Raw genomic sequence first — 11960 nt, forward strand, 5'->3', positions numbered from 1 at the left:
GTGATGCCCCGCTGGGTAGTGGAGGTGGACTCGTGGTGAAATGTGTAGTTCCTCCCTCCCTGCAGCCCTTGGGGTTTTTTTGCTGGTATTTTGAGGGTGAGCAAATCGTGCGGTACGTGGCGGTGGCTCAGGTGAGGCTGCGCATGGATGTGTGCCTGGAGGACGTGCCGTGTGTGCCGTCCCTCGTCGCGTGTTCCCCCGCCCCCCGTTTTCAACCTCACTTGGGACGGTTTGCCTGCCACGGTATTGACCTGAATTTGTCATTGGCTTCTGTAAGGGGGAGGGTATGAGGTAGCAAAAAAGCACTCTGAGGTGTGTTTTCCTCCCTGAGTCCCTGCTGTGGGGGACAGACAGATGTTTTTCAGGTGGTCTCTGCCTTCCCCTGCTGGGTAAGCATCATCTTACTATTTGCATGAACAGGAGGTGACAGAAGAGAGCTGCCAGCCACTTACCCAGAAACTTTTTCCAGAAAGAATTTCCAGTGCCTGGCTGCTGCTGGTTTTTCCAAGAAGCAGCATTGCAAACAGAGCTCTTCTGTCTCCCTGCTGCCCACAGTTTTGAATAGCATCCATGAAGGTGGCTGGTTTGCTGCTCTTAGGGCTGGTGATAATCAGTAGCAGCCCCAAGTGTAAAGGCCTCTGCTTCTTTCACCACCTGGACTGAGAGTGTGGAAATAAAGGACCCTCTGCACCCCGAGGCAAGGGCTTGGGGTGGTGGTTGTGCCCAGCTGCACCTCCATGGAGCAGCTGGACAAGCCTTCTCATGAAATAGCATAGGCTATCTTTAAAGTTCTGAGGCATGTCAGAGCAGTGATGCACATAGCTGTAAAACAAAGGTGTTTTGGTTTCTTAAGGTTTTCTATACTGAATGGCAGCCTTCATAGTTTACAGCCATAAGTAATTTTTGTGATTAAAAGCGTATGTGCCTAAGCGTGTATTCAGGTTTTTGCTGCCTGGTATTAGGCAAGTTTATTTTGCTAAAGATTTGCCTGTTATTGTGTTGCAGCAGAATCGCTGAGAACGCAAAGAAATCCTTGGCCTCTCTTAAAAGAGACAACCCTCGGCTTGAGCCAACACTTGCCATTATTCAGGTAAAGTACGTCTGCGTGCTTGCTGGCTGTGAGAGATCCCCTGTGGTACCTTTGGTGGTCTGAAGCTCCAGAAGCACATGATGCAGAAAGTACCTTATTCAGGCAAAGTGACAGGAGAAGGTAATTGCACCAGTATGTAGACTGAGGGAGGAATCAGAGTCTCATAAGCTCTTCTCCAGGCCTGAAACAGCCACAGCAAACTTCAGGCTGTGGGAAAGGTTTGCAAAGGAAGGAAATCGTTTTAGCACTTCCTTCCTTGGCTAATACAGTCTTCCCTGTGGTAAGTATAGATCACCTTTCCTCACAGGCTGTCTGAGTTGATTGTCATAGTTAAAAGTCAAAGCAGTTGTTCTCATCCTTTATTAAGTTAGCAGCTTTTGTTGCAGTCCTGAAAAACCTGTTTACATGCCTGAAAATGTGGGCCTCCCTTCACCTCGCACCTCTGAAATAACGTTGCCAGGGTTAAGGAAAGCCTGGTGCTTCCTGCTGGCCTTGTTGCCTTTGGGCAGCTGCAACTTATGACTGCATTACTGCAGGCCTAAGGAGAGGAAGACCATACTGAAAAGTCCCAGTCAGCTCAAAAGGGCCCATGTGAAATAAATGATCTGTGTAAAAGGTTGGTATCTTGTAGATGTAGCAGCACTTTCTAAGGTGAAGTGACCTCCTAGTAGTTGATAGCTTACTAAACTGTGAAGAACTTTTCTTGCCATCCTGCTGGCAGTGCTGTCCTTGAAATAAGCTAACAAACTCAGACGAGAATTGCTCTCCCTGCAAGCTTGAGAGATGTTCCTCTTCACGTTTCATCAGCTTTTGGGCCAAGAAACTGGGGATGTTATTTAGAGTGGGACCCAGAGGTGTGTGGGCAGAAAGGTTACTGTCCCATTTCCTAGGATGGTCCTGTTGGTTTTGAGTTGGAGCATGCTGAATCTTTGACCCAGTAGGTTTTCATTTTAAAACATAACTAAATATTTTTGAAATAGTACTACTGAATCTAGGCAATTATGCATCAGCTTTATTTCAGTAGATCTAGAGAGGCTGATTGAACAAGCTCTCCTGTCTTTTACCCTCCCAGGGTAATTGCTGTTTAATGTTTTCAAATAGCCCTCTATGGCTATAAGCTTAAGGGCTGCTAGAAAAGCAGTGGTCTGTCCTCTGACTGACCTGTTGTTCCTCACTACTGTCTTGTCTCCACCCAGTTTCACTGTGAGCTAGATTGATCTACTCTGATCTGGAGGCATCTGGGAAGGCTTGCTGGCCACAGTAGGCCCTGAGTCTGGTTTTCTGCAGAGCCACATGAGTGTTTTATGATGTCATGTGGGAAGGGACATTGCTAAGGTGGGAGAGCATTGTGTGAGGAGTGGGAGGTTCCAGCTCACTTGTGCTGTAATTTGGGATGCATCTACATCCGTGTTTTGGTTTGTGTCATCACTGTGCTTTAAATGAATGTCCCATTTGTCTCTGTTTACCCTACTGGGTTTGTATCATGAGTTGGCTGCAGGAACATGTGGGCTAGATCCTTCTGGATGAAATTCACACCCAAATGGTGTTCAGCTGTCAGTCACTCCAGGTCTAGTCTGGTTGTAAGGACTGCAAGAGAACTCATTTTAGGTACGTATTTGTTGGTGCAAAGAAGATTTGTTTTAGTCTGCAGATGCTCTTGTGGTATGCTGCTCTGCTGGGTAACGTGGGCAGAGCCTTAAGATTCATGCTGCTCTTGTGCTGCATTGCACCCAGAGAAGTGGTTGGAGGGCAGCAGAATTATCTCCTTTGCCAGTTGCTCCCAGGTGAAAGTAGTCAGTTTTACCTGGCACCACCTTGCCAGCAGTACTGGGAACGAGGAGTTCAGGCTGAGCTTGCTCTGGAGTGGTTGTAGATGTATTCTTTTCCTCTTGAGCCATCTGAACCTGAATTGATAGCAAGATTGATAACTGCATTGCATATTGTCTGTGTTGAACTGTGTTGGGGCTGTGCAACAGGGAAAAAAAAAGATTGTCTGCTTCTTAATTTTGTGGAAGCTGAAAACTAATATGTGGCAGCAGGATCCTGCTTAGCAGCAGAGCTGTTGCCCTGGGAAGCTCAGCAAAGCACCCCCAGCTCCCCTGCGCTCTGCCAGCCCGTGTCCTGAGCTCTGTCCTCTCCTGTGTCTCTCCTCTCCTCGGTTGGTGGTGGGAACCTGTTCAGGGAAGGGAGTTCCTATGCACACACGAGGTGAGCGTTCACCAGCCAGAGCTGTAGGGGTACTGCAGGGGACAGCGTGCTGCCGCTGGTGGCTGAATCCCAGATAAACCTCTCAAGTGCTCCTGGTGTTTATACATCATTGTGGGGATACAATTCCATGTTTACTGGCACAGGGGAGCAGCTGCTGAGGTGTCCTTAATCCCCTCCCTTCTTCCATTGCCACAGTGTGAGCTCCATGTGTGTTCTCAGTGGAGCAGCCTCTGTGCTGCCCCTCGCCCCCAGCTGCCAGATTTGGGGAGTGGGAGACTGGTAGCATGGCAACAGGGATGCAGGCAGCGCTGGACTAGCGCTGGAGGAGGGTGCCAGGGGATGGAGGGCAAGCCCTCACCCCATCTTTTCCATGGACCCTGTCCTTTAAAATGCTTTTTTTTTATTGTCAGGAGTCTTGAACTATGTGGGATTAACAGGTTGGTAAATTGTTATTGGCTTGAACCAAAATACTTTTGGGTGATGCATAGGCAGTCAAAGCCAGTGCTGGCAGCTAGCAATGAAGTGAGCAGCCCAGCTCTGGTGGGAGGTCACTGACACTGAATCTTGTGCAAAAAGCTACGCAGGATGCATTCATGAAATTGTAACAAACCCTTTTGAAATTATTTTGTTTGGTTTGGAAGACAGGTTTTATGTATAATCCTATAGCTGTGAGAAGTGTTTTGTTCATTTTGTTATGAATCTACAAACATTTTTGAGTGTGGAGCCCTCACTGATCTGTTGTTGGTAGGAGGTTTGTAGGTCTGGATGTTGAATTCTCAGTTTTATTGTTACAGTATACAAAAATATTCAAGATTCAAGAGGAATTTGAAGGTATAATTCAATTGTGATTGTTATGATTAGATTTTGTAATATATACTGTGCATATAGGTGTAGAGACCTTAGGGTGGAGGATTCCTGAGTGAGATGGGCTCCCAGGTAAATCTGTCCAGGAGATGCTTCTGTCCAAGTGTAGGTGTCTGCTGGCAACTGGGAGGAGCCGATAACTTCTCTTCTTTGTTGATAGAACTCCCAGTAATATGTGATGATAGTGATTCGCCTTATATGTGGTGGTAATAAAACCAGTGTTGTTAGATGGTACAGGGAAGCTGCAGGAAATGGTAGTATTGCTGATGCCTGTGTCATCTTTGTTACATGGCTGGATGGAGAACAGTGTCTTCAGATATGGACCAGTACCTTTCTTAAATGGTAAACTTAATTTAAAGAAATGGCCACGCTTGGCTATAAAAGCCAGGCTAAAGTCAACACACACTTAAACTGGTCAAGCCAAAATAAATTTCCTGGATGGCTTTCTGCTTCTTTCTTAGAATTGATAGGACTTTTTATTTGTTTGACTGCTAGTAAACACAAACATCCTCACTACGTTTCTTGCATAGACCTGTGAATTAGTGCACTCACAATTTTAAATGTATATTTATTATTTTAAAACTTAGTTTCTGTTTTGTTTGTTTTTTTTCTTTTCCCTCAAGGCACATAATGATAATTTGATTCAAGAAGTAAACAAGAACTTTGCCAAAGAGGTAAGTTATAGCCAATACGCTTAGTATTAAACATGAGCTACTTGCCTGTGGTAATTTTAAGTATTTTCTTTGGCAGATTGGACTACGTGTTATGCACATCTGTCTCCCTGAAGGTAGCAGCAAGGATGAGGTAACTGTAGTACCTGAGGGACTCTTCCTTTTTCACTTTTGTCATAAACTTATATTTATTGCTGACATTTGTTACCACTTTGAGCTGATCTCAATTATGAATTCAAATCGGGGTTGGAACCATCTTAGTTCAAGTAGCAAGTATTATCTCCCTGTGGGCAAGTGTGGGTAAAAAGGGAACTAATGGGCTTGTCTGCTGACCCCTGGCAAGCTGAGGCAGAATCAGCAGAGTAATGTTTTGTTTTCGTGTCTGGTATTTAACTGCAGAGTCCCCTCATACCAGCACAGGTATCCTGTTGCTCTTGTGACTACTTGATCCTTGTTCAAGTTATTCAGGGAAATTAAAGATTAACTGATTTAGAAGGGGAGGGGTTTGGATTTGTTTACCCGTTTATTGATCATGTAATGCTTAAAGTATGTATTAAAAATATCATCCACCTCAGATCTCCAGAGGTGTGGTTTCTCACTGTGTTGAAGACATCAGGTTGGAGGCACAGCACTAGTATCAAGGATGTTTTAAATATAGCAAACTGTATTAGTATATATAGTCCTGATGTATCTGAAAGTAAAAACAGCAAAGGAATGTAGTAAAGGAATGTAGTAAAAGATGCCACTCTTCCCAGCTGACCTCCTTGTGCTTGATAAGTTTGATAATCCTGCAGGCTTGTGGGTTTTGTGTACCATTTTGTATTTGGTACGCTTTATTTTTAAACTTACTGCCTTGCAGTGTGATCTCAAGAACAGCTTCCAGATATATTGAGAGGAACTTACTGTGAATAAATATAGTATAGTACAGTTTTGTGGATGATGAATGATCAGCTACCCCTTTAAGAAGGGTCGGGTTTTGAAATGAAGATCAAATACACTTTGTTGTTGGTAAATGCATTTTATCTGCTGAGTAACATAGCAGGAAATAGGTAAAATATAGTGAGTATGCAGCAATGCTGCTGTTACCTTCAAGTAAAGCAAGTGTCAGAATTGTGTATGTAAAGAGAAAAGCAGGGTATTTTTGTTATTTGAAGAAAATTTCTTTCAATGAAGTTCATAACAATTTACTTTAACCTGCTGACTTGCTATGGCAGGTTTTTTCTCATCTGTTAAAATCCCCATGCTAGCTTGTGTTCCTGGTTTGGGAAGGTGGGAGGAATTTCAATACTGTACACTTTTTGTTCTGCCATAACTGTCTGTGTACAGTGAAGGCAAGTTAATACAAAATTGCTTTACCCTCCATGAGTTGTAAGTATTTTAAATACTGTGATGAGGGAAGGCTGAATTAAAGTAAAATGGAATGAAAATGAAAACGTGAATTATTTTCCCAGGAAGCAGGAATTGAAGCTCATTATATTCAGGCTATTTATGAACTATATTTCTGTTAACTGCTGTGTAGGCCCCCAGTGCTTTGTAGCATTTCAGATTTTTTTTTAAGCAAAATATGGATGTTTCCACATCTGTATTCTGGTGTATACACTCATCCTTACTTTCTGTTAGAATGTATGCTAGGCGTATTACTGTCATGTGGCAGAGGGTCTTAGTATAAGGGCCTGTTTCTATCTCAGAAGTCAGCAAACTAAAGGGACATTTCTGTATGTGTGACATGCTTGTGTAATCTGTGTTAACATCAAAGTGGCACATTCTTTTGGTTCGTAGTTGCAGATGATCTTAACTTCCTACCAAATTCCCCTGGCTTAATGTTGATTGTGTATCAAGTGGGCAGTGGAGTTAACAATATTTTAATAGTTTACATGTAAAGCATTTTAGGAAGGCATGGCATTACCTAAAAAAACCCCTTATATGCATTTTCTCTTGGGTATTAATCTGGTTAAGTTATACAGCTTTGTTTTGAATGCACACTGATTTTAATTTTATTTATTTATATGATGGAAAGAGGTGCTCGCATGACATTTCTCACGTGAGAAAACTTCAGTGTGTTTAATTCCATTACATTCTTTATGGTCATCTCAGAATAACACAGATCACTATGGATCAGTGTTGCATTTTAGAGGTGAAGCAATCAAGGGTAGATAGTAGGGTTTTGGATGTTCAATATGACCAGTTATAAAACATGTGAACTCGCATCTGGTTCAGTACTTGAAATTCATTAACTTCTGTTCAGTGCCTTTCCAAAATAACAATTCTTCACAAAATGACTGTCAGCTCTTAGGAGCAGGGTGTTTTGAGAAGGAAAATTAGTAACAATATATGCTGGTTTAATAAAATTAATTTTCTCCCGTATAATTTCTTTTTCCAGTGTTACACTTTTTTTTTCTGTGTTGGGATGCTATCTGGTCCTATTTTGAACTATGTTTTTACTGAGGCTTCTTATTTCTAAAAGCATCTTCTGAAACCATTACAGGTTTTTGCTGAGATTTGGAACGGCAGAAGACAAAAACGTTTTTGGCCGCGTAATGTCACGTAATATGTGTTGCCTTTGCAAAATGTTCAGAATAGAGTCAGGGTGGCTTGATTTGGTAAGCCATAAGAAATAATAAGGAAAGCAGTTTAAAGCAGTTTATTGCTTTTTCATTTAGAAGTTGCAGTAATATGTGACAGAAGCATAAGTGCCTATAAGGTAGTTTTAAAATACACGGTTTGTCCCCTCCTAATTAGATTCTTCTTTTCTCTGTTCTTATCTTTAATGCTTTTTATTAATTTCCTAGATTGTCAATGAAATCTTGAGACTTAATGAGGATCCTAATGTGCAGGGTCTTGCCCTTGACCTCCCAGAAAACTTGTACAGCAGTAAGGTATTAAATGCTGTGAAACCAGAGAAGGATGTGGATGGGTAAGTGAAGCATTGAGAAATACTATTAGCAGGCCAAGGCTGATGTCTCTGTAAAATCAATTTTCCTCATTGCTTTTCATTAATGGATTCCTCAGTCAATGTGTCTAGCTCTATCTGTGCTATTGAGCAGTGGTAAAAGATGCTGTTGAATCAATGAGGAGTCTTTTGATGAAGACATTTTGATCATTATCTTTTTAATCTTTGTATGTTGTATATTCAGTATGTTCTTTTCAAAGAAATAAAAAAACTAAGTCCTGATTTACTGATGATACTTAAGCTATGTCAGTTCTTCAGTAAAACAAATGGTAGTGCCAAAGTACCAAACACAAATTCCAAAATTTTCACAAGAAGGATTCATGGAAAAGTTGCAAAGAAGGTTTTAACTTCCTTACAGCACTCTTGCAGTGGGAAAGTAGGCTATAATAGTTTGGACTCATTAATACCACTTGCCAATCAGTCTTGAGTTGCACTGCTCTCTGGATAGACCACTGGCATAATTTAGGTGTCTGGGTTACCACTTTGCTGCTCTTGCAGCCTTCTTGCTCTCAACTGTAGACTGTTACCCTTTTTTTCCTCTTTCTTTTTTTAATGTCAGGAAAAAAAAAGCTGTAAATCTTGGAAATTCATTACCTTTCCATTTTCTGGAGTACTGGAGGTTGACAGAGAACGGGAAATTCAGAACATCCTTGTGTATGAGAGAGAATGTGGTGGAGTGTGGGAACGGCTGCGTTCCCCCCAGCAAGCCAGCCTGAGCCCAGGAGGATGTATTGCCTCTGGCTCAGCTTGGCTCTGGCAGTGCTGGTCTGGTTCCACCATAGCCACTGAGGTGTTTTGGCCCGGTGTGCCTTGGGTAGCCCACCACCACAAGTAAAAAGTGTGTGTTATGGGCTTGTGTTACTTGTGCTAACTCAAAGATCCCTGTCCTGGCCTCTTTTGAGGCTCTGTGTTTGTCTAAATGTGGGATGATACAAATTAGCCACGGTACATGACTATCAAAGGATTTACTTCTATGAGACATGTTTACTCTGGGGATTAGCAGTTACCAGCACTACTACAGATTTGTTAGACAAACTTGTTTCTTTTAAAATTGTCATATTTTTCCACTGCAGATTATCTGATGTAAACCTAGGACGCTTGGTACGTGGCAATGCCTCTGACTGTCTAATTCCTCCTACAGTGTGTGCTGTGATGGAGCTTCTTGGAGACTTAGGTGAGACATACAATTATTTGTTGTGGTTTAGGCCCACGCAGCTGACAACTAAACACTATGGAGCTGCTTGCTCACTCCTGCCTCACTCCAGTGGAATGAGGAGGAGAAAATGCAACAAAAATCTCGAGGGTCAAGACAAGGACAGGGAGAGGAAGGGCTTGCTCATCAGTTATGGTCACAGGGCCCCAGGGGTCAGCCTGCCATATCACCACAGGCTGCAAGGGAGTCAGTTCTCCAGTACACTTACCCCTCTCCTTCCTCACCAACCTCAGTGTCCACATGGTTGTTTCTCTCACATCCCCCTCTTCTCCAAAACAAGAGAATGTGCCCAGCAGGTTTTTCCCTTCTTAAATATGTTATCACAGATGCCCTTCCACCACTGCAGACTGGCTTGGCATTTGCCAGAGACAAGTCCGACTTTGGAAATGGGAGGGCTTCTAGAAGCTTCTCACAGGAGCCACCCCTCTAGCCCTCTGTGCTACCAAAACCCTGTCAGACACGAACCCAACACATTATTACGTTACTCCTCTCGGTTTTAGTCCTGATTGAGAGTCAACTATAATCTCACCTTTTTTTGTTTTCTAGTTTGCGTTGTTTTCCCACATTACATGTATTCATCTCCTGCTAGTGATAATCCTCAGTGAAATCTGAATGTTGTATTTCCAGAAATGGATCACAGTCAGTCCTACAGACTTTGGAGATTAGGTGGGGGTTACCCGCCATCAGCAGATTGAATCTCGCTGAAGCCACCTCAGTAGCATCTCAGTCTTCATAACCAAAAATACAAACATCACTTAGGGATTTCACTTGGCAATTTTGGTTAGCGTGAGCAGCTGGAGAAATCCAGGTCTGCCTGTAAATAACCACTGAGTGAATCTTGTGGCTTGGGTTGTGTTGTGTAAATGCTAACATTGAAGTGGCAGATTTAAACAAGTGCCTTTGCAGTGTATGAAGATGCTGTTAGTTTAAGGCAGAGTTTCGGAAGTAGTCTCACAGTGGTTCATAATTGTTGAGACAAGGATTTCTGTAACAGAACTGTAAACAACAGGTCAAATATACTTAATAACAAATATGAATGAAAGGATTTGTGTAAATAAAGTATCAGAAGAGCAGTATTTGCTTACTAGCATTATGGAGTTGCTGGGAAACAAGTTAAAAGCTGTGGTTGGTGTTACTGCACAGGCTCCCAAAGACTTACCTGTAATGCCACAGCTGCTGTTGGTGGTGCGGGTACAGTGCACTGTCCTGGCACCAGCTGCTTTGCTGGCTCTTCTAGAGGGCTTTGGTAGTGGGTGGCCTGGTAAAGCAGAGGGATTTCACGTAGATGCTCCAGCTCTGTGGCTTGTCAGAGCCTGGTGCCAGTGGCCAAGGGCAGCTGAAGGACTCGCCTTGTGTTTTGCAGGTGGAAAGACGGTGCTGCTGGTGGGAGCCGGCGGGGCGGTGGGCGCTGCCCTGCAGTGCGTGCTGCACAGGGAGGGAGCCACCACCCTGAGCTGCCAGTGGAAAGCCCCTCAGCTGCAGGCCAAGGTGAGTTAGTGCTCTTCTCTCTGCCTAGTGCCTGGGGGTCGTTCTGCATCTCCGTTCTCCAGGTCCCCCTGCCGGCTGCCCATGCAGTGCCATCACTCCCTTTTACTGCCGTTCCTCGGCGCTGCGGTCCTGGGTGGCACTGGAGCTCACTGGTAGCCAACGTGGATTAGAATCTTTTCTCCTTGCTTGCTCAGAATGATGCTTAGGCAAACAGGGGCCTCTACTAGAATATTAAGTATGTAGCTGCAGCTGCTATAGCTTCATTATTTTATACTGGTAGCTGTGAGAGAAAGAATGCAGAGGTGCAGTTTAAAACAAATGTGTTAGGTCTCCTGTTTCTTTTATTCTGAGAAAGATGCCCACTTTTTTCTCATCCTGTGATACAGTCATCTGTATGAGATTACTTTCATTGAGCTTGTATTTTAAAGGATTGCAAATAGTGACTTTCTGGGGGCAAGGAGAATCAGAGTCTTTATCTTTGAAAAGAAATGTAAAAGGATTCAGGAGCTGTAATCCAAAGGATTTAATTTACATGGTCTTCCTGGTTGCTTTTTGCAGAGTTTCTAACACCAACTTAGAAGTTGCTGTGACTTTTGTCAAACTTCCTAGTTTATTCCTTAGTTCTGAATTTCATTGAATAAATGTAACGGGGAAGGTGTTGTCCTTTGGGCATGTGCAGAGGGGTTCAGATGTTAGATGTAGAAGGGGTGCACCTATTCCAGGGACTGTTTGCAAGTCGCTGTAGGGATGAGGCACAAGGGTTCTTGTGTTATATTTTGTAGCACATTCCACAAGGTGGCAGCCAGTGCAAAACGATAGTATCAAACCTCTGGGTTTTGAAGGCAAAGACAGGAGGAGGAAATCAGTTTAAGCAGCTATGATAGTTAGAAAGTTCTCTGGCAAACCTGTGTTTTCACAGCTGTGGATGTTTTTGTCAGACTTCTCTCAGCTCTGTGCTTTAAGTGACTGACAGCACTTAGGAAACATATGTCTTTCTCAGAGATGGGAGCACCATGAACTTAATACTAGCCGTGTTAAATTCTTTAATTATTTCTCATTGCTTGGACTGCTTTGGGCTGGATGGGAGGTGGGTCACAGGGTGGCCAGAGGTGTTTCCACTGGTTCACAGCAAAAGACTTGGACCGGGCAGAGCTGCTTGTGCAGTGCTGTCAGTATGCTGGAGAGAGATCCATTTCCTTCCATCCACATGCTTTCCCATAATTATGCTTTACTTTTTGGCATTCCCTGTAGCTTACCTTTTGCAACAGGTCACTGATGGGAAACAGAATAGGAGGCCTAAGGAGGAGGCAGTTTGAGGCTTTGCAGATCAGTCTTCCCAAGTTCATTTTAACTTTTGGCAGTAAAGAAGCTTTGCCTGAAGGACTAATCAGCAGAGCTCAGGGGAAACCTACCTTCCTCTTTCTGTCTGTAAGCCCAGAGCAGCATGTCACCAGTAAAGCTCAGAGCACTGCTGAA

At 43.4% G+C, this 11960-nt stretch overlaps 1 protein-coding gene across 1 annotated transcript in view; it reads left to right on the forward strand.

Annotated features, from left to right (window-relative positions):
• Positions 1 to 143: 143 nt before the first annotated feature.
• MTHFD1L (methylenetetrahydrofolate dehydrogenase (NADP+ dependent) 1-like) overlaps positions 144 to 11960 on the forward strand; it is a gene marked incomplete at its 3' end in the record, with an annotated part of 105709 nt that continues 93892 nt past the window's right edge. The window contains exons 1-7 of the mRNA XM_008940405.1: positions 144 to 243; positions 963 to 1090; positions 4786 to 4836; positions 4913 to 4966; positions 7623 to 7747; positions 8857 to 8957; positions 10360 to 10484. Of these exons, the coding sequence (XP_008938653.1) occupies positions 144 to 243; positions 963 to 1090; positions 4786 to 4836; positions 4913 to 4966; positions 7623 to 7747; positions 8857 to 8957; positions 10360 to 10484 (684 nt within the window). The remainder of the gene's footprint in view (positions 244 to 962; positions 1091 to 4785; positions 4837 to 4912; positions 4967 to 7622; positions 7748 to 8856; positions 8958 to 10359; positions 10485 to 11960) is intronic.

The sequence above is a fragment of the Merops nubicus genome, unplaced genomic scaffold (assembly GCF_000691845.1).
Source record: "Merops nubicus isolate BGI_N331 unplaced genomic scaffold, ASM69184v1 scaffold7715, whole genome shotgun sequence".
In the NCBI taxonomy this organism is placed as follows: Eukaryota; Metazoa; Chordata; class Aves; order Coraciiformes; family Meropidae; genus Merops; species Merops nubicus.